Source organism: Echinops telfairi, unplaced genomic scaffold, assembly GCF_000313985.2.
Source record: "Echinops telfairi isolate 266 unplaced genomic scaffold, ASM31398v2 ScPeMD7_7458;HRSCAF=8496, whole genome shotgun sequence".
Taxonomy (NCBI): domain Eukaryota; kingdom Metazoa; phylum Chordata; class Mammalia; order Afrosoricida; family Tenrecidae; genus Echinops; species Echinops telfairi.
This window is the reverse complement of record NW_022111358.1, coordinates 4,018,856-4,045,633: the sequence shown is the minus strand read 5'-3', so window position 1 is coordinate 4,045,633 and position 26,778 is coordinate 4,018,856. Positions and strand designations below refer to the sequence as shown.

The 26,778-nt window shown below is 48.5% G+C and overlaps 1 protein-coding gene across 1 annotated transcript in view; it reads right to left on the bottom strand.

The window, feature by feature from the left end:
- SSH2 (slingshot protein phosphatase 2) overlaps positions 1–26,778 on the bottom strand; it is a 125,609-nt gene continuing 98,831 nt past the window's right edge. Inside the window, exons 9-13 of the mRNA XM_045299966.1 lie at positions 25,788–25,834; positions 21,235–21,381; positions 17,846–18,046; positions 8,836–9,670; positions 1–6,612 (exon numbers count right to left, since the gene is read on the bottom strand). Coding sequence (XP_045155901.1) covers positions 4,561–6,612; positions 8,836–9,670; positions 17,846–18,046; positions 21,235–21,381; positions 25,788–25,834 — 3,282 coding nt within the window. The 3' untranslated portion in view covers positions 1–4,560. The remainder of the gene's footprint in view (positions 6,613–8,835; positions 9,671–17,845; positions 18,047–21,234; positions 21,382–25,787; positions 25,835–26,778) is intronic.

Here is a 26,778-nt window from a genome sequence, read left to right as displayed (position 1 = left end):
TTAACAAAAACGTGAGCTTCAAGGTTTGGGGTGGTCTGGGGCAAAGGGAACAGTCGGTGGGAGAATCTTCTGGACTTGTTTTCCAGATTCTAAACAAGTCCTGAAAAAACAAAATAGAAACAAACAAAAGGCACCGTAAGCTATGCCAAACAATCCCCAAACCCAACAAAACATAAGACCCACCCGACACCCTGGGCTTGTGGACTGGGAACATTTGGGGCCGGGTACCGGGGGGTTCTGAGTGGGCCGTCAGTTCGGTGACTTCAGCGCAGGGTTCAGCTCTGCGTATGTACGCGGGCTGGGCCGTCACTGCTGTGAGGACACACTGCTGGGGGAGGGGATGGATGGTAGGGGTGGTGGTGGTGGGGCTCTTCAAGCTGGTGAGGAGTGATTCTAATTTCGAAATCCTGCCCTAGATCTCTGGGGCACTGAGAACCTGAGACTGGCTTCTTCACAGCAGGAGTCGAGCCCAGTCACCTCTACTTCCAAGCTGGGGAAGCAGAGAAGCACCTTGCGATAGCTCCCCCTGGCATCAAGGGACCCCCCAGGCCCCGGGAGGGGGAAGGGTAGGAGTAGGTAGCTTCCCGTGGTGGCAGCAGGCGGTTTCCTGATACGGATGTCACAGGGGTGGAGGCAGCACATCACGCGCACGCCACATGCATGCCTGGATCGGACTTTTGGTTTGGACGGGTAAAGAAAATCCAAGACACTTCTAAGTTGGGTTGGTGAGGAAATAGCTAACATTGCATTTTGCCTTACCACCAGAAAGAAAAAACTAAATTGAGAAATGTCACTAGCCATTCACCATGAGAACCATCACTATAAGACACCATCACGGGGGAAACTGCCACTATTTTCCACACAAAGTGTGTGTGTGGGGGGGGAGAGGAGGGGGCACAAGTGAACGTCAGCTCCCGACTGTCCCCACTCATCCCCGGGGCTGCTCACTAGGGAAATGCTGAGAGAGGATGCCCAGGACGGTTCTGGCGGGGGTCCCTGGACAGGAAGGAGCCACGAGGGGCTGACCAGCTGATGCAGGTTTTAATACTCATAATGTAAACAAAGTATCCACAAATAGGTGTCCTAAAAGCCAAAGCAAGGCCGTTAAAAAATCGTTAATGCCCTTTGAGATCAGTTTTGCATAATGCTTTCTTAGAAGAACAAGAAATAGCTCCTTCAAAAACTCTTCTGCCAAGTATGCAGAAGTGACTTCCGCCCTGAGCCCCTCAGAGGGAACGGCTGCCGATAGTTGCCGGCTTCTTGCAGGAAGCCACAGGTCTAGCCAACAGCATCTATCTGGGGCTCAGGGACCGGAGGAGCCCCCAGAGTCTGGGCTGTCCCCCCTCGAGAAAAGAGAATGTGGGGGTGGGGTGGGGGGGTGGTCAAAGGTGCAGAACCTGGAGACAGTTCTGGAGAAAGGGCTTCGAGGGATGGAGATGCTAGGAATGATCCCAGAGCACAGGCAGCCCAAACCGAGGACCAATGCGCATTATCCGTCACAGCACCCAGTCCACGCCAGTGTCCCAAGCCCAGAAGGCCTGTCACTTCTCTCACCAACCAAGCGGCCAACCCAGGGGACAGCTCAAAACCAGTGTATTCGGGGGCCTTTGGTCCCAGGCACCAGCATGTGGCCACTCTTACTTCAGTGTGCACACAGGCCTGCCCGCACAGCCCTCCAGAGATGAGAATCAGACTGGAGGTTGGGGGGATAACAGCAGAGAGAGGCCCTGGGCCTGAGGCCCAGGCTCTCCCTCATCAGTTCTGTCAGTCGATCAGACCTGCCGTTCCCGGTCTGGATTTTCCAGACACACAGACAGACAGGCCACTAGAGGGTCTCACGAAGTTTGAAGAGAAGTAAGACTGAGAAGTCCCTGATACCAAAGTCTACAGCTCCCTGGGACCTGGCCCAGTCATGTGACCACAAGTGGACCCAACTGGGGGAGGGGGCGGGCAAGGCCCCTGGCATGGCGGCATTACAGACCCTGTGCACTGCTGTTTCTTTAGGCAGGTCAAGGAAATGATAAAACACGGCTTTGAGGGCGGAAGACGGCTTCCTGCCCTCTTCAAACAGAACCGTCGGGTCTGCACAGCCTTAGAGGGCTTCTCCCTGGCTCTTGTCGCTTGCTCTGGCGTGAAACAGCGGTGGCTGAAAAGGAATCAGCACAGTCGCTGTTTGTTGATGCTGCTTTTACTCCTCAGCGTGCGGGCGGGATGTCGCCATCTCACCGGGTTGGCATGAGCGGGCGCCTGCCACTTCCTCCTCTCCTGACAAACGCCCCAATTTCCTGTCCTCTCCCACCATATTGGTGGTGGACTTGCCGCACAGGAATGGGCACTTGGGATGGATGAGCCCTGGAGAGTCTAACCCTGTCTCCCACGCCACCTCACCTGGTACACGCCCCCTCAAACACCACGCACATTAACCACGCAGGAATCACAAAGCAGTACGGTGGCACATTGTCAACATTTAGGAAAGCTACTTAGGGACAGCACGGTTATACACAACCACCACACCACAAACACACTTTTCACAGGCAGTTTCTGGCCAATCTGCCTCCTGGCAGCGACACCAGCCCTCCAACTGTGGCTTCCACGTGGCACCTGGACTTCCAGCTCCTCTTGAGCACCTGGGAGTGGCTTCAGTCCACCTTTCCTCACTCCCGGGGGCCCCTCGGCAGCCTGCCCTCACTAAACTCTGGCCTCTGCCATCAGCCCGGGGGTCTCGGCATCAGTGGGGTGATACACCACACACCTCAGCCGCGAGTCTGCACCTAGCCAATCTCTCAGCAAGGTCGGCAGCAAGCAGAATTGCGAACCGCCTCCGATCTGGTGGGTGGTGGGTGTTCCATTCCAGGCTGGATGTGTTTCCTCCAGGAGCTGGAGTGTTTATGGCAGGGGTCCTGGGTACGCAGGTCCACGACAGCAGCAAAGCAGAGCAGCTAAAAGGAGTCATTACCAGGCAAGCTGCCCTGGCCCTTAGCCCTCCCCCTGCCCTGCGCGGCCTCACTTCCCCACGGCCATAAGGAGCGGCCGCCCTTGGCTGTGTGCAGTTCGGCTAATGGCAAACCATGGCTTGGATTGCAGTCTCCAGTCAAACAGCGATCTAACGGGAGCCGTCGGGGCTTCCGGGAGGGGGAGGAAGTCACAAGCACATATCCGGCAGGAAGTGGAGATGAGAACTCTCCATCTAAACAACTGAAGCCATCATGGCGCACTGTGCAGACGCTTTCTGTCTGGGGTGCCTTTCTGGGTTTTCCAGTTGCAGCTTAACGCCATCCTTCTTAAAAAGAACAAATCGAAAAGATCCTACAACATCAACAATGAAACACTAAGAAAATGACATTATGTACATAAATACTGTGTATCGACTCTCGAGAAACGACAAGCCTTCCAGGAGAAGGGGAAGGGAAGAAAGGAAAACAGACAACTCCCCCACCCTAAAAAAAGCAAAACCAAAAACATCCCCGGCAGCTTATGTCAAGTGTTAACAGTGGAAATGTAGAAAACTGCTCTCAACGGAGGTTATAGGGTGTCATGTAACAACTGAAATCGCATGTATGAAATTAAAAACACAAGGCAAACACAGCGCTGGGGAAAGAGCAAACGGAGGGGAATTAATGGGGTGGTGGGGTATGGGGTGGGCCTTAAACTCAGAGACCACAGAGTTATTCAAGTCATGGCAGGGTTAAACCCTATCAGTGGACGCATCCATTCTGCAAGGACACACTGCGTCTGGACCGCGTTTCATAAGCCTGTCCCTCATGCAGCTGAGCGACGGCAAGTCCAGGAAGACCCCTGCGTGGATGCCACCGACCCCGCAGTCTCGCCATCGGCTCCTTCCCCCCACCTGCCGGGCTTTCCATGAGGAGAGACAATCTCCTGGGTTTCATTGGGGGTTCATTTTTAACTTAAATGTCAAACAATTTGCTTGGGGGGGAAAACAACGATGTGCTTGGTCAATTGAAAGCCAGCCATTGAAAGCCTTTTTCTGTGACGACGGGCCCTGCGCTACCAGAAGAAATGGATTCTGGGAGACCCCTTATAAAACAAAGCAGAAGCTGCCCATCTCAGGACCGGCTGCAGCCTGGGACAGAGGCATCACCCCCCCCATCCCACTACAGTTGGCTGCCCTTCCCAAACCTCAGCTCTGGGAACCAGCCCACCACCCGTGTCCTGGGGGGCATGCCCAGCTTCCGCCCCTGCCAAGCAAGTACACCTTTTCTCAGAGGGCAGACACGAGCAGCGGGCAGCTGATTGGAAAACACAAAACCCAGCGATTTGTCACTGATAAAGGTGTTCTTTGAAAATGAGCTTCTTTTTTTGTTGTTGAGGTTTTTAAAATCAAAGGGAAAAGACATAGGGTCTTGCAGTTCAAATCTCTCTCTCTCTCTCTCTCTCCCTCACATACACACCACACACAACCCAAACCCTGCATGCGCCAGGAACAGTAAAATGACCAAAACGTTATAAAATTAACCAATAAAGTGCATGTTCCTTACGTATTACACCTGCCCCTTTTACAGACATTTCTTTTCCAAAGTCACATGTGTAGGCTCAGAATCACATGGTGTTATAGAAGGGGTTGGTGGTCCGTTTTTTATCATTCGCCTTTCTAAGTCTCCTTAGGGGGTGAGTCCTGCCATGCTGCTGGCGGGGTGCCACCGGTGGGACGGGCGCTGGGCCTGCACCCTGGGGGCCCTGGGTCTGCAGCCAGGGGAGGCCTCCTTCGGAGCTAGTCAATCCAGGCCCGGCCCCGGGGAGCGCGCACTGCTGACTGTAACCGAATTCTTTGGCATACTGCACAAGGGGCCTCTCCACCGGCTTGCTCTGCGCGACGCACTCGGCTGTTTTGAGTTGGTCTAAGGAATACTTGGTGGGCTCCGGGCTCTCTGGGGGGTCCTGGGCCTCCACGGCATGCGTGCCTGAGTGCGTCCTGGTGCAGGGTTGAAGCCGTTTGAGACGAGGGGATCCAGAGGAGCCAGGCTCTCTCTCCGAGAAACAGTCTTTACAGAGGTCCAAGTAGCCCAACTTGGCGAGGGAAGCAGAGCGTCTCATGTGGCTGGATGGCGTGATGAGTCCTGGGCGGCAAGTCACTCGGGACTCGATTGCTTTAGCACGTTCCTTCACCACACCGGCGGCGCTGTGGCTGAGACTCTTTAAATTGTCACTACTGGAGCTATGTGAGAGCCAAGCAGCTCGGGGTGAAGGACCCAGTTTCTCTTGTAACTCCTCAGGGGGGTCACCTACGTCGCTCATGAGGCTTAGGTTGTTGTTATTTAACCGGGAGCCCGTGTGCGGCACCTTTGTGGCCCTGCAGAGGGGTCCCCCCTGGCTTTGTTCCCAGCTGTCCTGCCAGGTGGAGGGCTCTGGGTCCGTGCTGCTGCTCTGCTCCGTGGAGCCCTCCAGGTGAACCACGGTCTGCGACTGCGGGCTGTCCAAGTCGGCAGGTAGCACGTGGGTTGTGTGACTGGCGAGAGGTGATGCTGTCTCTTGGGGTGTCGCTGGGCTGCCGCTCCTGTCTTCAGGGCTGCTCAGGGTGGAGGCTAGGCTGGGGGGCCTGCAGTGCTCAGGAGAGGAAGCGTGTGGCAGGGGGAGCACCTTGGGGCGCAGAGGAAGCTGGTGGGGGCAGAGAGTCCGGTTGAGGTTTTCATCCAGGGCACAGAGCATGGGAAAGGGCTTCTCCACCGTCACCTTCCTCAGCCCTGGGTCTGGGCCACTCTTCTCGGGGGAGGCTCTGTCGTCCCCTGGCGCGGGGTGATCCGGTGATGTAACTGGGTGTGTGTACTCGATGATCTCGATCCTCTTGGGAAGGGTAAGAGGTACTGCCTGGGTCTCAGGTGCCGGGCACGGGTGCTCAGGGCCCTGCTCCGTCAGGTCTCCTTCCTGCTGCACTCTGGCATTGGAGCCTGGGCACTCCCTCAGAGCTGGCAAGGGCTGGGATGGTGGAGCACTGGCCTTCTGGTTGGCGAGGGGCCCTGAGGCAGCCTCAGGTGCCCCGCACTCCCCTCTGGCCTGGCTCATCCCTGATTCCTTGGGGGCAACTGAGAGTTCCGGAGCAGCTTCATCACTCTTCCCTTTAGGTGCTAGGTCCGCCACCAGAGCCTCGTTCTTGGAATTCTTGCGGGTGGACGACGAGGTGCTCCCGGGCGCGGCCCCATGCTGCTCTTGCTCCTGCCGCAGGCGCTCTTCAAACTCCAGCGTGGCTCGCCTTACGGAGCCCGGGTACCACTTGGCACCGGGGTGCATCCCTGGGCCTCGGAGCTCTGGCTCTCCTTCGGCTAGTTCCTCTTCCTCCACGTCTGGCGCGAAGGAACGCGTGGCGAGGCAGCCTTCTGGGTCCCACTTCCTGGCGTCTTTGGCTAGTTCAGGCCCCTCGTGCTGCTCCGGGCCCCCAGGCTTGCTGTCCGGGGCGTGGGCCCGCTCCACCGGCAGCTCCTGCGTGGCGTTCTTCTTTGGTGTATGGCAAGGGTTGGGGAGGGCGTCTCCCTTCGGTGGAATCTGTCCCATCCCTTGACTGATGGACTCAATCTCGGTGATGATGCCTTTGACCGAAACGGCGTTCTCTGTGTGGGACGGCACGAAGGAGTCTGGGCTGACCAGCTCTGAGACTGCCTGAGGAGAGAAAGCAGTGAGACGGTTATGGAGAATGGAGCCCAGCGGTACACGACAGATGTTCTGCTTATGAACCCTCTGAAGTAGGGCGGCCGAGCTGGACAGGAGGACACAGATAATGGAGTGCCTGGGGCTGTACTCTGACCATCTGTTTCGTGGTACAAGGGGGAAAGAGAAACCACGATCCAAGGCCAGAGATACAAAATCAGTTCCCAGGCCTGTAACATTTTGTTCTATTTCCTCAAGCAGGATTCCAATTTAATACCTTGCTTCAGAAATTAGCAGAAACTAGCTTCGGAAGGCCCCATACTCCTTACTTTTCTATGACCACGAGCACTCAGGGTTCGGGCCGGATTGGGGCAACTGAAATGCTTTCCCTTTGGTCTAGTAACCCCCAGTTTGATCCTAGGCTGGCTCTAGGCCAAGCGTTCCACTCAGGCTTGATGGTCACCTTACACGCGCCTTAGACTGAAATGGGTGAGGCTACATCTGACGCCTGATGGGTCACTGGCTGTGTCTCTCCTCCTCCAGCTTGTTGGCTTTCATCTGCGCCCTCCTAGACAGCAGGGCAGGGGGAACGCAATTTAGGACTGACCCACAATCCCCAAGATTCACCCGGCTCCTTCTGCAATGGTTTACTTGGCTCATGATACAGCCACAGAGCTCGGCAAACCTGGACACTATGTCTCTGACAATGTAACCCGGGGCCGCTCTGTGAGACAGAAGAAGCCGGCTGCTGCTGGGAAGGGTCGTCTTGGCAACCCCGCACAGGCCGCTATGAGTCAGGGCTGGTTAGCTCGATGGCAGGGCTTTGAGTGTGGGGGCTATTTGAGATGGATTTAGGGGAAAAGCAGAGAATGTGGCCAATGTGAAATCAGGTCCTGGTGTAAAAATAAAAATAAGATTGAAAAAATATGCACACGGTCTTTGGGTATCTCTTCGAGGCATGAATTACGACCACCAACCTATGCTGTGACACGTTTTTTTGAGGTACGATTTCAAAACACAGTCATCTCCCTTGGCAGTGCGCAGGGTTTTCTTCTTCAGAAGAGTCAGGGCTTCTACGAACGGATGAGGCCGGTCGTGTCTTTGGGAGGGCTCTGCCAGGGCACACTTGCCCAGACAGGGAGAGAAGGCCCAGCCAGCCTGGTGTGGGCATGGCCTGTGGCGAGAACCCTCATATGACCAAGGTCTTGGCCAAACAGCTATTCCTGTCAGTGGTGCTCCACCACACCCGGTCCAAAGGAGGGCTCACGCACTCTAACTTCTCAGTAAAAAAGAAACGGGGAAAGGAGAAGACAGGCAGAAGCAAGGATTGCCTGGGGCAGCTCAGGAGGAAACAGCTGAGTGGGAACACTGGGAAGCATAAGCAGCTGGACATCAGGAGGTGTCAGGAATTGACGCCAGCCAAGTGACCCAAACCCACTTCTCGGCCCCACAAAACCACCAGCGGCCGCTGGCAAATCAGAGTGAATGTGCACCCTTTGCTTCCCAATTGCAGTTGTGTATCGATCGAAGACACCGGCGTCTAGAAGACGCATTCGTTTCTGAAGTGTCGAGCTGAGAGAGGGTGTGAATCTTAGAACTGATGACGGAGCAGTGAGTCTTTCCTTGTACTGAGGCGGAACATCAGAACACACAGGCCACTAAGAAGAACCGTAGGCTCCACTGGCTCTCACATCGTTTCCCCCGTCCAGCCCTCACAATGATTAAGCACCACTGGGTCTGGAACGAGCCACCATTCAGCAGCATTATTAATCGCAAGAACTCAGTATGAGGATCAATTTCTACTCTAACTATTTACACATGCCTAGTCTTTGCGTTTTTCCAGCAGCAATAATTTCCCCAGCAAACCCATCTTCCCAGAGACACAGGTCTGACTTCATTATTGGTGACAAGGGACCTGAACTAGAGAGCCCAAGGAGGGGTACCTCTCTTTGTTCAACTAAGACATTCACATGGCGAATCCCCCCTCTCAAAAGCACTTTCAGTGACACCAGAAGCCGGAAGAGAGAAATTCCTTAAATGGCACTGCTTAAAAACATAGCTAAACCCTAAGTTTTCAAAGTCTACCTCAGCCTTGACACCGTCCCTCCCATCTTGAATTTCTAAATCTACAGCAACATTAAGTATTAAGTGACATTGAGCAAACAGAGCAGAAGCCCGGACATTTGTCTTTGAAGGGGCCTTCGTTAGGCGGAGAGCCGTAAAGGGAGCTTTTACCTTGGCCTGTTCCTCATCCATCGAAGAGTCTTCCGAGGCCTGGGGAGTGTTACTCAGAGAGCTACTTCTCTGGTCATCAGCGGCCACTTCAGAAGGCGTCACTTCTGTCACAGACATTCGGCAGCTCTCACTCCTTCCGCCACCCGATTCCTCCGTCCTGGAGTGGGAGAAAGACTGGGACCGGGTTTCTTGGGACAGCTCAACAAACTTCTCTAGGGCACTAAAAAAATCAATGCGGTCTGTACTGAAATCAGAGACTTGGGCCTGGCCAGCGGGCTGGGGGCTCGGTGACCCCGGGTCAGGGGACATGGGGAGGTCTTTCAGGCGAGACGTCAGGTCTTCCATAGGCAGCAAGTGGACGTTCATGTCTGCTCTCAGCGCGTCGGCCTCCAAGTCTTCCACTTCTAGGTCTGGGAAGTCGTTGGTCATTTCTGGGGCCTGTCCAGCTGGGATGAAGGTTTTGGCTGCATGGCAGTTATCAAGGGGGAGTTTTGACTCCTTCAGACAACACCCGGATGGGTACCCATTGATGTCATTTAGGTTTAACTCATCCTCTAGCTGCTCAGCGCGAAATTCCCGAGAAGTAAACTCCAAGCAGATCATTCTTTCGGTGGCACACAGGCCTTTCTGGGTTGTATCTTGTGGGACCACGTGTTCCACAAAGACGGGGGGTATCGGGGGGTGGCTCTCCATGGTCTTCACCTCCGCAATTTGGTCCGCTGAAGTGGTGATCTCCTTCTTGTTGAGGTCTAGTCCTGCCTTGCAGATGGGCTCGTGGTGGTCCGAGAGGTCGCTGTCCGAGTGAGATCTCCAGAGCTTGTTATGCCTCTGTTTGCTGCGGAGGAGACAGACGGGAAAGGGCTTACTCTGGTGTGCAAAGCAGTCAACACCCTCCCAGAAACTGCTCCCAGATAACTTAGATCCTAACCCTCCAGTGCTTTCGCCAATGGTCCCAGAGAACCAGCTGACCCTTGTTTGAAAAGATGCTCACCATAACCAGTAGCAAAACATCACCAACCTACAACAATAAACTAACAGGAGAGCGGATTCATTTTCTAACCCAAGAGACCGATGAGAGTTAAAATGGTAGTTCAAACAATGTGACCAAACAAACTTGCTCTGCGCTGTTGGTCGCAAAGTGAATTTTCAAGACCGCAGGGTGACAAGAACTCTCAGTAAGTAAGCATTTTTTCCCTTGGAGAAAAACTACTCTTAATACCCAAAGATATGCATAGAAAGATGCTTGTTTCAACACTGTTTGTAACAGTAAAAACCTAGACTTACACAAAAAGTTTCTATGAAGTACAGTTCACACAACTGTGCGTAACGAAGCTGTTAAAAAGCAGTCAGGTGTTTCAGCAGAACGATGTCCAAAGTAGTCCGTTAAGTGACCAGCACTTGTAGCACTCACACTTGGAACGTTCTATCCCCATGTTAAAATATGTATATGGAAAAAAATTGGCAGTAGTGGGGTTTCTTTGGGAAATAGGCAGAAATATCCGGGGCTTTTCCTTTCTAGACTCTATTTCTTTGATTTTTGAATTTTTAAAATAATCAGCATGTTTAACCTTAGGGGAAAAATCCCTGTAATCAAAACAAAAGACAAGTAATATGAAGGGGAATCTTCTACTGGGGCCCGTGGCCACGTCCTCAGAACTGGGGTAAAAAGCTGACGGGGTTAAGGGCTGACACGAGGTGTGAGGACAGTGGGGATCGTTCTTCAACTGGGAAGCACAGATGGGCCGGGAAATCCAAAAGGAGGGGCAGCTTGATGGAGCGTGGTGTGCACCGTGAGGAGGGCCGGGGCTGAGTACTGTTCATTCTGCTATACACAGGGTTGCTGTGAGTCAGGCTGATGCTATGGCACCCACCACCAACCATCTTTATGAAAGACAAGCGACTGGTGGGTCTGAGCTGCCCACCCTTCTGTCAGCAATCAAGTGCTTAACTCATTGAGCCGCCTGGGCTCCTCAGTTACCGAAAGCCTTGGCTAGCCCTGAGACTGACCAAGACTACCTACCTGCCCAGGGAACAAACAGGTCACTAAGATTCCTGCTTGGAGGTTCTGACTCCCTTCCTTACATGCTCAGGAAGTTAGCCAACTTCGCGGTGGAATGGGAAACTGCACAGAACTTGCCCTGGGCTCGGGGGCCACCCCGCCCGGGCTGCCGAGTCAGGCGCCTGCACTGACGTGAACCTGTTTGTTCTCAGCTCTGCACCTGCTCTCATCCTGTTGGTGGGTGGGGTGCTCTCTGACTCAGGCCGGGCCAGCAGAGGGGTGCTTTCCAGAGCAGGGAGGTCAATCTGTGTATGAAGACCAGGGGGGTGGGGGTGGGGGGCTGTTTCACACTTTCCGAGTTGCAGGAACTCAAGCCACCCCTAGGAGGAGACAACATCTCAGGCGTCTCTAACAAATGAGTGAGGGCTGGTGGGAAGGGCCAGGCTGACAGCTGGGATCAGACCGCGGTGACCCTCCAAGGCTGGCCAATGCTCTTCCTTTACATTGTTTTCTCTCGTGTATTCTGACGGCCCCCTTTCCTTGCCCTAGTGATGACTGTTCTCCAGCCTCTGTCCCTCTTACCATGAGGATCTGCAAGCGCGCACCAACTCCTCCTACCCACCCTTGGCAGGGCAATTCCTGTGCTACAAAGGACTGGAGAAGAAATCCGGGGTGAAGGGGTGAGGGGCTGCTGGGACAACACACAGGACCTGGAGGGAGCTCTTTTTCCCTCCTCCTTCTAACACTAAAAAGAACAGCGTTTCAGATCAAGTTAACAAGCAAATGGGATGTTTTCAGGATCCCATCTATCTTCTCGTCTGAGTGTGACTGCCTGTGAACCAGCAGCAACCAGGAGGGAATGAATGAATGAGAGCAGAGCCATGCACACAGGGGCAGCTTTCAGAGCAAGTGGTTGTGCTGCTCAGTAGGGACCACCCTCACTTCCTCTGAGGAGAACTGGCAGAAACCACCAGCCAGAATGAAGCTGGTGACTGCTCTGTGGAGCGGAGAGAAGCTGGATCTGAGGAATAGGATGTGGCAGGCAGCTCTCACCCAGTTAAGCCTGTCCTTACCACTGCTGTGCCATGTCCCCAGAGGTGACCTCCGTCCTGAATGTGTTTGCTTATCGGTCCCCTGCTCTTTACAGTAGCACTTCGTACTACGTTTTTGTTTTAATACTACCTGGCCTTTCACAGTTTGAACTTGATGTATATAAAATTCATACAGAATGTATTCCGTTTTAAGATTCATAGCTGTATGTGGCTGCAATTACAGAACTGGGAGGGATACGTCACAGTTTATTTGTCCATTTTGTTGATGAACAGGTTTGGCTATTACAAACAACAGGTGCTACAATACACTCTTGGTTTCTCAAGAGGTGCTCCCTATAGGAGGAGAAAGGTGGGGTCCTACAGTAAGTATACATCATCAGCTTTCTTGGTGACCCCAAATGTTTTCCACTGAAGCCTTTTCCTAAGTAGGTTCTGTCTAAGGCTACTTTAATAGGACCAATGATTCATAATAACAACCCAACTCACTGCCATCGAGGAGAGATGTAAAATATTAGGTCCTATCTCTGATTTTAAATGGTTAAGGTTTAAGTCCACTGACTCCACCACTTATTCCAGACAGGCACTGAGTAAACAGGAAGCCAGAGTTTCAGAACTGGTTTGTGGCGTGGACGATGTAATCAAATCACAGGTTTCTTTGCTTTGCTTTTGCTTAATGTTTCTCTCGGGTGGCTTGTGACCCGAATCTGAAGTCACGTAAACACAGACACATTTGCGATGATGGAGCTATTCCGGGTAGGAACTTGACCTTGTAGCAAATGACCAGGAAGGCATTTCAGTGACAGATGCACAGGGTTTGCTGTTCTCTTGCCTCCACTTTCTCATGTTCACGGAGTCCTGGTGGCACAGTGGGTTAAGCACTGGGCTGCTAACCACAAGCCAACAGTTCAAATGCACCAGCTGGTCCACAAGAGAAAGAGGAGGCCGTCTACTCTCATAAAGATTTAGTCTTGGAAACACCAAGGGGCAGTTCTACTTTTGTCTTACAGGGTCACGATGTGCTGGAATCGACTGGATGGCAATGGAGTTTTTTGTTATCTTTTGTTCAGGAAAGCATCAACTCTGTTTGTGCCCAAGGTGGATCGCTCAAATCTACCAGCTGTTCCTAGGGGGAAAGATGAGGCTGTCTGCTCCGATAAAGATTGAGAGTCTCTGAAACTCTGTACAAGGCCACTAGGTGTTGGGATGGACTCAAAGACAGTGGTTTTGTTTTGGGGTGCACGGTGCCAGACATTTTAGGGTTATTTCACAGCAAAGCTATTAAGGAGACCTTTTAAACCTCAATTGTACTTGGCAGTCACCAGAAATCCGCCTCTTTTCAGCACTCTTGGATTCTGTGTTCTGGGTGAGCACGGCACACGTGCCAACTACACTTCCAACTGCCCACCAGCAGAGCTGGGCGAAAAGACCACTCTTTTCTGCCCGTCCTGGAGGTGAGGGCATCCAAAGAATAAAGAGTGACATCTGTGAGGACATGTGGGAAGAACTCTCCCGGGCCACCACCCAGTTTTCCCTACTTGCCCCCTTATACTGGAACCTGATGCCACAGACACATGGTCCAGCTTGCCAGAGGTCTGCCTGAAATCTGAGCCTGCCTAATGCAACATAAATCTGCCAGACACCTGCGTGATCAGAGTGCAGGATAACAGACAAGGCTGCGGACGAGGACACACACACACACACACACACACACGCACGCACGCACGCACGCACGCACGCACTCCCCATTTCTGCCTCATTCCCATCCCCCAGGTGTACAAACAGAAATAAAGGAGATAGGGACACTATTAGGGGTTTTATAATGCCCCCTGTTTTAGGTATAAAGGGGAGTATTAAATATAAACCTTCTCTACCAGGCTCTCAGTGACATACTGGAAGATGCTAAAAGTCCTTTATATTACACAAAGTCCTGATTTAGTCACTGTTGGGCCTACACCATCCTACTCTTGACTAAGAGATGCTGTTGTTGTAGATAGAATCGACTCGTGGCAACGTCACGTGTGCAGAGCACAACTGTTCCCCAGGGCTCACAAGGCTGAGACTGAGAGCGGAAGCAGATTGCCTCTGAGTGAGTTTGAATGGCTAACCTTCTGGCTAGTAGTTTGTACCATCCAGGGATCTGTTGATTAAAAGATAGTCACCAACTCTGGTCACCTGTGGTGCTAGGTTTTTCTAAGCTGGTAGACCCAGAGCAGCACACCAGGGCTGGCCAAGGGTCTGCTGGGCTCCCTGTTTTGGCAGGTAGCCTACAAATGTCAAGGTTTTTTAACAACACATGGTAGATTATTGACCCTAATGGCTGTATACCTAAGAAATATTTTCAACTTTATCCTGCCCCCTCACTAGCAGAGCATTTGGTCCAGGAAAAGTGACACTTCTCTAGCCCTGAAGGATCAGGACTGTGGTGTTTTAGTCAGTCTAGATACTCGCTCTCTCTGGCCAGATACAGACTTTAGGACTATATTCCAACCCTTGCTGATGGGTCCTGAAGGGAAGTCTGCTAGTGGACTTCTGGGAGAGGTCTTCCTCTCTAATTAAAACAATCCTTTTCTTTCTTTGGCCAGTTGTTGGGGATTCCATTTGCAGATGTCCCCAGTGGGCTGTGTCCTCTGACTGCAGGCCACCTCTTTGAAGGTGTTCTTCTCTATGGGATTCTTCCTGGTTCCAGTACCTGCTCCTTCCCCTCTCTGGATCTCGAGGGGCTGTCTGCCTGTGCCATATGTTTCTTGCAGAGATGCAGGCTGATGGAGGTGTCTTATAACTTGAAAAACCCAAGTGGCCTAACTGATGCCCCTAGTATTCAATTCTAGTTCCTAAAAGCCAGAAAACATCCCAACAGGGAATTCCAGGGCCACTTCCAATTCCAGTTTCTCAGGAAGTTACTGCCTTTGTGGGTGGTGGGAGGCACAGTTTGATGCCAAGGAAGAGGAAACAAATAGCACATGTATTTGAGTATTTACATCTGAATAACCCTTTAAGAGTACAAATGTGGATTTATGCACATTTTAATTCACAATAATCCTGTGGCAACATAAGTCTTTTAAGTCTCCTGATTTTAACTTTAGAGGTAGGGGTCAGGTCAGGATCAGAAACAGGAACTAACTTACTCAAGGTTGCAGCAAGGGGTGGAAAGAATGGGAACCAGATTTACTCTTAATTCTGTGGTTTTCTCACTCCCCAGGACCTGCCCCTCTTATGAATCAAGCACTGGAAGACAGGATGGAACGAAAAAGGAGAGGAAGAAGTGTGATTTATGGGTTTCTGCTGCCCTTCTTGTCCCCATCTAAGATTTTTCTGAAATTCCTTTAACATCCAAGAAAAACCACATACGCTTGAAAAACCCAACCCAGCAGCTTGCAATAGACTAGGATTCCAGAAAAAATACTGAAATTGGCAGGACACATAGTATCCTTCCTCTCGATGGGTCACGTGGGGACATTGCCTAACATCTCTCATGTGTGTGTGTCTGGGAATATACAATATTTATGTCTCACCAAATCCTCAGATGCCCCTTTCTTCTGCCAAAAAGAACTGCTGTGTCCTACCTTCTGATCTAATCTAAAAATGTCATCAAAATCTGGCCCTAAAGACCTAAAATTATTTTTAAGCAGAGGCGGCTTGCATATCCCTCCCAGCCTCCTCAGAGAATGGCTCCAATGAACTCACGCCAAGTACTGAGTAAATGGGAGGGGTTATGTTTTAGTGGAAGCCATAACGCTAGGCTGTGGCCGCATTTTCACAATACTTCGGGGATGGGAGGGGGTCCCTTTGCCTGGATAGGCTGGAAACATTTTGTTCAGGGAAAACACAGCCCAGTTTCAAGAGTCAAGACCAAGTCATGAGACTCACTGGAGTCAAACCCTGGCATCAGCCCCAACTGCTTCTAGGCAGCTGTGCCTTTGCCCTAATAAAACCACCTAGAACATGTCGACATGGGAAAAACAGCTAAACTTAGCACATCCCGGGAAACAGATCCATAAACCCAGTTTAATATCTGAAACTTGTTCCTGATAGCAACTGACAGTGGCTTTCACAACCAACAGAGTAGTAATCAATGTAGTGCAATTAATTACTCATTGTATAACCAATTTACTAAATTATTATTGTTGAAAACAGTTGGTTCCTATTGATACAGGGAGATGCTTGAGGCCTACTATGCTGAGAGCCAAGCTGTAGAAGAAAAATTTTTTGGGGAAAAAATCCTCATTATAGATGGATGATGAAGTAAGACCTGGAGAAACAGGTAAGGCAATATTGACTGCTGTAGACATTAAGCTTTCTCCCACCCCGACAGTTTTATTGGCATGTAAGTCACATATTACACATTTTCTTCATTCTTATACTAATTATTATTAGTGCCCTATTTCCCCCCAACCTTCCTTGCCATACTCCCAAGGAACCATTAATCCAGTTACTGTCTCTGTAGATTTGCTTATCCTGGATTTCATAAACAGAAAAACATTAAAAAAACATACAAACAAAAGAGAACAACAAAGTGAAACAGTTAAAAACCTCAATAGAAAAGACTCAAGACTAAAACCAGAACAAACTTAAATGGACCATAAGGGTGATCAAACACTATGGTGCTAAATTTTAACCTAACTGTATCTGCCACGGTCCATTTTCCAGTTCCTTCTGCAAGGTTAGCTGGTCCATGGTCAGAGGGGACTCACCGGGGGCTTAATCCATGTGCGTTTCCCTTCACCTTAAAGAGCAAACAACCCTGAAACAGCCTTCAAACAGGTCTAAAGGGAGGTGCTGAGCTCATAAATTATTTGTTTCTTTGGGTTTTCTGTATTTTTGCAAAGCATATATGTGAAATTGGTTAATGATATACTTTTAAAAGGAAACTGACATGATTTATTTCTGGAAAGTACCTTCATACCTCAATGGGTCACATACAAGTATATTCTGAGGCTACTGATTTGTCACAGGACCAAAAATACCTGACACAGCTCAATAAAACTGCACACTGGACAGAGGAATGCCCGGGGCAGCAGGCACTTTTTTTAAACTGGAGAATTTCTGAAAGCCTGGCAGTCTTTAGGAGACCGGTGACGCAGGTTGGGTGCTTGGCTGTGGAACCCACTTGTGTGTCCTGGAGGAGCCTGCTTCTATACACATCTTATCTTGGCAGCCCTACTTTGCCTATAGGGTCAGGGCCAATAGGAATCAGAATCCACTCAATAGCATTGGGTTTGATTTAGGGGGCGTTGGGGTGGGGGGAATGAGGGCGGTGTGAGCATCACCTCGGAAATAAAAGGGATCCATTTTTATAGGGTAGTTGACACCTGGCCTCATAAGATAGTGAGAAATGTTTATTAAAATCTGTACCTTGTTGAGAACTGAAATCAGGCGAAGAATATTTCGTCCTTTAGTTTAATTTTATCCACCCACAAGATTAGATGTTTAATTTTCCATGCTAATTTTTTGGGGTGGTGGTGAAAATATTCACGGCAAACAGATGCTCATCTGACACGTTCTACGTGTACGGTTCGATGGCACGGGTCTCTTTGCAACTGTTACCATTGTTGCCATCCCAACCCGCGTTTGCTCACCATCATTACGTTAGCCTCTCTGTCCCCACACTTCCTCTTTGTGTTTTGGAATTACCATCAATGTGAAATCACCGACACAATTCTTTAGATCTCACTGCCCAAAGGGAATAGTTTTCCTAGTTAATTACTTACCATTTAACGTACCAATTTCATGGGTGCCTGCTAATCTTATTTTGCGGTGGTGGTGGGGTGGTCCATGCAAATCTTAAGTGCTTTTGTTTATTATTATCATTTTCAATTAGACTGATAAAAGAATATGTCCATTTTCAAAAAAGTACCTCGCCCAAATTAGTCTGGGAACTCGTTGCTAAGAAGCGCATTTTGACAGGCCTTGGGAAGGCTTAAGGGAGGAGGTTATCTGAGAAAGTCACTTCTGGACTCACCTTGCCAGCAAGATCCCCTGGTACTCTTCCAGTTGTCTCATGAAGCTGGGGTTGGGCTTGGTCACGGTTCGCCTTTCCTTCACGTAGTCGTAAGCCCGGTCCAGATTCCAGCCATATTCCTTCATTGCATAAGCAATCACGGTGGAGGCGGAGCGACTCACCCCCATCTTGCAATGCACCAGGCATTTAGACCCGTGTTTCCTAGTTTAAGGACCAAGAAAAATACACACACACACAACCAACAGTGAGTCTATTTAAAAAGCTGGGTTCTTAATTTTTCCAAGTTTCCCATCTGGCCCTTCCATTTTCTTGCTACACTGCCCCCTCCCTAACCTTGGTGGGTTTATCTCACGTCTATAATCAAACATGTGGGGAGGTAAGCAGTTCTAGTGTACTCTCTTAACAATATTCAGCAAATCTTTACCATGTCTTAAGACTATGTGCAAGCTGCTGGTCTGCAAAGACAAACATGCAGTTTTTGCCCTACAGGGGAGGACGGGGGGAGGGACAGACAACTGTAATTCAATTTGGTTAAGTGCCAAGACCCCACTTTGTGCACGGAGCAAGGTCAGTCCCCTCAGAGGAGCTGGCACGCTCTTGAGCTGCAGGTGTGGCATTGATTCATCTAATTGATTCCAATGTTCTGAGTGGGGTCCAGCTCAAGTTCTAGGAAGGGTGCTGTCCCCGGAGGAAAGCACAAACCAAATGAAACCCACTCTCCTTTCTTCTCAGATGTAGCCTTGGATATTAGTTTTCACAACATCACAACCAGTGCCCAATCCAGGGACTGGCAATACAGCCTGTGGAGTTGGATGGGGACACGTGGTACACCAAATGGCTTTCTCAGTGACGAAGGCGGAATGAATGTGAACTGCCTGCTGTCGATTTTGTTTTTGTTTTTAATGAGGCCGAAGAAAAAGAACCCAAAGCTACTCCCTAGAAATCAAAACCCCAAATAAGACCCCTCAGTCTGGACATGCCAGAGCTCACGACCTTGGATGTGAACATGATTCAGCTATACTAATTCTGCTAATAATACAGTGTCTGGCACATAGTAGGCCTTCAAATGCTTGCTGAATGTATATACAACCTTATAAATCTGCTGATCAATTTAAGCTTCCAGTTGATTAAGCAGGACCAGGGGTTTAAAATACGGAAAAGAACAGTTACTCTTATCACTAATGTCACAGGCTCTGGAGTCCTGCCCCAGTGGCTATTCCAGTAAGGATTGAATGGCAGACAAGCTTCCTTTCAGAAGTTTATAACCCTGCTGCTGGAAATACAGATGTATGAAAGAGTTAAGAATCAAAGCAGGAGGTATGAGGTTACCGGTACATGCCAAAGTGAGCAAGCTAGATAAACTAGAGGAACGCAGAAAACAGTCTGGAATAGTCGCAACGTCTCAAAGGAAAGGCGAGATTAACCTCTTAGCTGGTATGAAAGTTTGCTGTCTTAAGGTGGGGCGGGTATATCTCTCTGTGCGCTCAGATCACCCCCACGTGACTAGCAACTAAACACTTCTGTTTTCTAGCGTCATAGGGATTTCACTTAGGAAGCCAACTCACAGTGCCTCAGATGGAAGCTTAGACATGTGCTCTGTATTTTCCCTTCAAGCTCCGAGGGCTTTAGCGCATCAAACTTCTATGCCTACAGGTACAGAAGGTGCTCAAACTTGGACAACCCTAAGAAAAATACCATTATAAAACCCCCTACACCTCAAATACACTTCAGTGCATTTTGAATGGAGTCATTCATTGGATGACGTCTGTCTAACTTATGTGATGAGGGATCTGAAGTGTAACTGTTATCTAAACCAATTCCATCCTCTTGCAGGGTAAGCAAGCCTGGTAGGTACCACTTGAGAATCATAAGCCCATATGAGGTAGGATCTGAAACTCAACAGTTCTGACTAGGATCAGCCACAGGAGGTACCTATGGTGCCAGATTTATAGGGTCCACACTCTCAGGCGCGGGTAAGTGTAGGTCAGCACCTCCTTAAACGCGGCTCACTGGGCGCCTCATTTGTACCCTAATCATAGCCTGGCTGAAATTAGCTACTCTTTTTGCTGGGACTCTGACAATTGGTCTAGCTCTTTCTAGTCCCCTTTCCTCAGGTAACTAGTCTACTCTTGAGTACTACATTTTATTGGTCTGAAGTAAGGCATAATCTTAGGTTCAAGTCCTATCTTTGTGCTCTGAACCTCATTTGTACAGGATGACAGTATTGTCTCCCTGAGTTTTGGAAGCAATTACATGAGATAATGCATGTAAAGTGTCTGGTCTGGTCCACGGTGAGCAAATCACGAAAGGCACGGCTGCAGGGAGTAATTTATTAACAGACTTCACGACTGTTCTTTCAGGTACCGGTGAGAAACTGGAAAAAACGGGCTCATGAGCGTGTGAGAAAGGCAGGGTAACTGAAAGAAAAACTTCCTGGCCACGAAGCTTTAAGAAACTTCCTGTTGGGAATTAGGCAGAAGCTTGAAGACTCTTGAGAGGTGCTGAATAATTTTTGAAGGAATGTGGTCTTCCTTGAAAGGTAACATTCCAAGACGCTCATTTATGATTCCTTTCAGTGAAGGAAAGGAGCCCTGGTGGAACAGTGAGTTAAGCACAAGGCTAAAAACCACAAGGTTGATGGTTCAAGCCCACCTGCCACTCCCCAAGAGAAAGATGAGGCTGTCTGCCCCTGTAAAGAGTTAGTCTCAGAAACCCTAAGGAGCAGTTCCAGTCTGTATCCAGGGTCAATCCAAGTCGGAATTGACTCAATGGCAGTGTGTTTTAGTTACTGGCTTTTTAATTAAAGAGTAATGAGTAGGGCAGGCACCAGGAGATTTAAAAAAATATGCAGTATTGACATACTAGTTAATAGTAAGCACTAAGTATTAAATAGTTAAGACTAATAAAACCTAATTAAGACATCAACAGAAAATCCAGAGGAAAACCTCACCATCTAGCTTATCCTACAGATAAGGTAAAAGAACGGAAAAGGATTCCCAAAGCTTGCTCAGTTTCTCTCAGGGCCTGGCATTACACCGTTTTAGGAGAATGTCTATTACATAACCTTCAGACCTCCTCGATGGGAACTTAAAATCTCATTCAGAACTTCTTCTTCATTTCCATTCCCTTGCTGCAGCTCAAGCCTCTTTCCTCTAACTTTCTATCCAAGGGAAACAGCCAGCAGGAGGTTACATTCTTCTACCTAGGGGCTTCATTCACTTAGAAGGAAAGGTATTCAGTCACTAGTCTTTTTCAATATTTTAATTAAAATGCTCCCAGATGATACTTCCTTTCCCTGAGTGCCATCAGTAAGTTATTTATAGCCGTGTGTGGAACTCAAAGACAAAAGTCAGAACACTAGCTATGTGTCACAATTCTACACTACTCACTTTGCTTTCGAGATGAATTTGTACGTGTCATTCCAGTAGGCCAGCAGATCTGTTGCCTCTTCATCATATACCCGGATGTTATGGTACTCAAAGACTCCTGGGAAAAAGTTATCTATCTCTCGAGTGACATTCAAGATGTACCGCACCCTGCAAGGAAAACAAGGGAGAATACGTATTCTTCTATTTAGGCTACATCCAATTCCCAGTACTCTTTTGCTTGTATAAAACTAGTTCATGCTGTAGGCTGAAATGAAATGCTAAAATAATGAAGAGAGCTACCCCCCGCCCCCTGCCCCCCAAATAAAAACAAAACCAAGAGGATATACTAATTTAGAAAAATATACAGACTCTCTAACAGGGTCCTGAGCATACCTAGGCACCAGGGAGTTATTGAGAGGAAAGCTTTTGTTTTTTGGCCAAGTTCCACTTATGCATAAAATTCTACTTATGCATAGTTACGGACAATCTCTTCCTCGCTAAGTTCTTGATAATAGGCCTTGTATTTTACTCCAAAGAATCAACTGGGGGCCCATAACGTGACAAATTCTTGCTGTCACTAAAATCACCAGGATATATTTGTTTAATTTTGAAAGTCATTTGTCTAAAATTAGACTAGTGACTTGGCTCTTAAAAAAAAAGGAAAAGGAATTCTTCCCACTTTTCCAAGTGTCAAGATGGTCAGATTTTGCTTATTACCCTCTCTACGCCACACTGAAGGCAAATGAGGCCAGGGCGGGCAGCTCGGAGGAAAGCTGGACTTCAAACTCTGCTAACCTCTCTCAGCGCTATCAGGCCGCATTCCCGGGTGCTATGGCAGCAGACATGTCTGAGGGCTCTCCCATGCCTCGCGAGGTGCTTGTAGAACAGTTTCTGTATCCAAAATTCCTTCTGCTATCGTTCTCGCTGCACAATCTCAATAAATACTTGGGCTTAGTTTACCAATGGGTTACCTTTTCTCAGCGATGTGTGGATTCAGATATCACCTAGGTTACCCCAGCAACCCAACACAGACTCACTCACTTCTCTCTGGTGAAGCTATTGCTTTCTCATGGCCACAAAGTGGAGTCTGCTGGAAATGACCCCGGAAGAGAGGGAACCATGCCTTGTCAAGGTCAAGTGGCCACATTTTCCTGGGACAGGACTGGAATCTGTTTTAATGTAGCATCACAGCCCACTGCTAGAAAGGCTTGAATTTAAAAAGCAAGCATATGATGAGACACTACTTATAATGGTACAGCTATTTGGAACGAAGCTCTCGGAGTTTGGTGATCGTTGGCTAATTCTGTGAATAAATGAGTACTAAAAGCAACCACATTGTACACGTTCAGTGGGTGAGCCATCTCTCAATAAAACCACTCTCCAAAGGCAAGTACATTTCTATCCCTTAAAAGAAAAACATCTCTTGACCTGCAACCCTGTACTTCAGAAAAAAGACGTTTCCAATTTGGGAGAAAGGTAAAGGCTTCCCAATCTTTTCCATGATAGAGCTCTGGGCAGCTACTGCCAATTGGAATCAGCGTTCCTGAAAGCGGAGTCACTAAGTGACTCTCCATCGAGTAGCACTTTTCTTGGGGTTGGGGTCTTAATTAAAGCGGTGGACTGAGTGCCAATGGCTCTGTTGTCAAACTTACAACATCTACAGTATATATTCTTAAAATTTTAATTTGGCCGCTGTTGAGAATATACACAACAAAACAGCGCAGTTTCCTCATGTACCACGAGGGGCACTGACCACGTACATTGACGTGTGCCCCCCCTCACCCCTGGTTGTTCCTTCCCAGCAACGCAAACTCATTCAATAAGGCTCCTTTCTTTTTTTTTTTTTTAATCGTTTTATTAGGGGCTCATACGACTCATCACAATCCATACATACATCAATTGTGTAAAGCACATTTGTACATTCATTGCCCTCATCATTCTCAAAACATTTGCTCTCCACTTAAGACCCCGGCATCCGGTCCTCATTTTTTCCCCCTCCCTCCCCGCTCCCCCTCCCTCATGAGCCCTTGATAATTTATATATCATTATTTTGTCATATCTTGCCCTGTCCGACATCTCCCTTTACCCAATTTTCTGTTGTCCGTCCCACAGGGAGGAGGTCACATACAGATCCTTGTAATAGGTTCCCTCTTTCCGACCCACTCTCCCTCTACCCTCCCAGTATCACCACTCACACCACTGGTCCTGAAGGGATCATCTGCCCTGGATTCCCTGTGTTTCCAGTTCCTATCTGTACCAGTGTACATCCTCTGTCTAGTCAGACTTGCAAGGTAGAATTCAGATCATGATAGTGGGGGGGAGGCGGGGGGTGGGGGTGGGGCAGGGAGGAAGCATTTAGGAACTAGAGGAAAGTTGTATTTTTCATCGTTGCTACATCGCACCTTGTCTGACTCGTCCCCTCCCTGAAACCCCTCTGCAAGGGGATCTCCAGTGGCTTACAGATGGGCTTTGGGTCTCGACTCCACACTCCCCCCATCATTCACTATGGTAAGATTTTTTGTTCTGACCTAGGTAATCTTTCAAGCAACAGTTGTACATTTGAATCCATAAAGTGATTCTTAAAAGAACCCAATGCTCAAGGCAGATCTTTTTGTATCAGCTACAACTGCTTAGTTTTAAGAAGACTTCAGGTGATAGTTTAGGTTTAAGATTTAGAGATTATCTCAGGGCAACACTTTTGGGAGTTCATTCACCTTCCATGGCTCCAGAAAGTCTAGAGTCCATGAACATTTGAAAATCTGTTCTGCATTTTCTCCTTTTAACCACGATTCTTCTGTGGACTCTTGGACCAAAATGTCTCGCAGTAGGTGCCAGTCACTCAATTCTGCTCTCCCATCAAAGCAAAACAACCAAACATTTGCTTATTGAGGCAATTAGCCATGTTTCACAGTCTTCTCTGATTCCTACCTCTCTTTCTTCCTCTGTTGTTCCAGGGGAAATGAGATTATTTGCCGGTTTTAGATGGCCACCTGCAAGCTTTTAAGACCCCAGATGCTGAGCATCTACCTATAGGAGGTAGAACAGAAGCTCTAAAGCAGTGGTTCTCAACGTTCCTAAGGCCGCGACCCTTTAATATAGTTCCTCAGGTTGTGGTGACCCCCTAACCATAACATTATTTTCGTTGCTACTTCATCACTGTCATTTTGCTACTGTCGTGAATCGGGCGACCCCAGTGAAAGGGTCATTGGACCCCCAAAGGGGTCGTGACCCACAGCTTGAGAACCGCTGCCATGAAACCACGACCCTAAACCAAGAAACTAAATTCCAGGAAGGTTTCTGATTGTACATAAACAGTCTCTGTGGCTCCTCTTGTATTGTCATCGATATATTCATCACACAGCTTTTCATAATTTAACTTTTTATAGGTGTATACTATTTAACCGCAAATACAATAATCAGCTGTGTAAGCTTGCATTAATCAATGTGGTATTATTTCCATCACCATAAACTTCCTCCCTCTAGCTCAAAGGTTCTCAACCTGTGGGTCACGACCCCTTTGGGGGGTGTGTGTCGAATGACCCTTTCACAGGGGTCACGCGATTCATAACAGTAACAAAATGACAGTGATGAAGTAATAACAAAAATAATTTTATGGTTGGGGTCACCACCACATGAGGAACCCTACTAAGGGCTGTGGCATTCTGAAGGTTGGGAACCACTGCTCTAGCTCCTGGTAGGCACTACTAAAGTTAGGTCTCTATAGATTTGCCTTTTCATGTGAGTGAGATCACGCAGTATTTGCCCTTGTGTGATTGCCTGATTTCCCTTGGCATGATGTTTTCCAGATCCCTCCATATTGGAGCACATATCAGGCTTTCCTTACCCTTATTGGCTCAGTAGTGTTCTGTTCTATGAGTGCACTACATTTTGTTTAGTCTATCCTAAACATAAAAATCAGGACCAGTAACTAAATACTTGATTTTAAGTGGCACCAAAGGCTTGCCAATTTGTTGATTTTAAAAATCTTTTCAGTAAAAACTTTGCTCTTTAAGTTGGGGAGAGGAGAGGATGAAAGGGTACCGACCCCAATGATCGACACATAACTTCACCCCCCAACCGCCTCCAGGAGACGAACAACAGGAACCGTGGGAGAAGGGAGACAACGGTCGGTGTAAGACATGAAAATAAGAATAATTTATAATTTATCAAGGGGTCACGCGGGTGGGAGGGAAGGAGGGAGGGAAAAAGAGAACCTGATACCAAGGGCTCAAATAGAAAGTAAATGTTTAGAAAATAATGATGGCAAACTATGCACAAATAAACTTGACACAATTGATGTATGAATTGTTATAAGAGCTGTAAAGAGCCCCCAATAAAATTATCTTAAAAAACAAACAAACAAAAAGAACAAAACAAAACAAAAACCTGTTGCTCTTTCTTGGGGTAGGGAGATTAAATCAGGAGAAGAGCCATTTTACTTTTTATTAGCGGTCACCTGATTAGAATTAGCTGGAAGCGACTCAGGATTAAAGTTCTCCATCAATGGCTCCTTGATTGGAAAATGCCAAGACAAGACAATGGTGGTACCGCTTGGTCATTGCTCAGGTACTTACCCTCGGTTCTGCAGGTCCTCTAAGTTGGAGGCATTCCATTCCGAGCCCTGAGGAGGAAAGAAGACAAGGTTAGAGCCAGTCTGCCGAGTACAACACCCGGAGAGAGTCTTGTGGAGGGAGAAGCAGAACTTCTAAACATTGATCACTCACATCCACCGCGTTCCCTCTGGGGAGGAAACGTTACATGCCAGGATATCTCCTTTTCTGACGTGATTAAGAAGATGTATCTTCATCTTCACTTTGACAGAAGGGAAAATTGGCATTCTGAAAATTCAAGCACTTTTTGCGCAAGATCACAATCTGGAGAGGCATCTATGACCACCCTTGTTCCTGGTGACCACTGACGAATGTTGTTCCCTCTGGACAGCGATTCTTGTCTCTTTTCCCGAGGAGGACATTGGCTGCTCGTCCTTCAGACTCACCCACAGTGCAACATGGGTCAGGAATTCATCTTTCATCATGGCTGCTGCATGCATGTTCATTTTGCTTATCCATTCATCTCGATGGCTTTGGGTTTCTTTCACTTTTCACATAAGTATCTGTTTGAGTCTCTAATTTATTTGGAGTACAGCTGGGTCATACGGTAACTCTATGCTTGGCTGTTTAAGGAACTGCTAACCTTTTGAAAAGTAACTATCATTTTAGATACCCATCAGTGATGTATGAGCTAATTTTTCCACATTTTGCCCAATGTCTATTTTCCTTCAAAAAAATTTTTTTTGGTCATCCTCGTAGGTATCCTGGTGGCACAGCAGGCTAAGCAGTACTGGCAGTTCAAACCCACTAACTGCTCCTTGGGACCAAGATGAGGCTGTGTGCTCCCATAAAGTCTGGGAAGCCCTGTAACACAGCTCTTTTCTATTCTGTAGTTGCTTTGCATAAGTGTGAAGTGGTAGCTCCTTGTGGTTTTGATTTTCACCGCTCTAATGATTAATCAGGTTGCACATCTTTGCCTGGACTTACTGGCCAATTGCTGGCTTTCCTGGAGCAA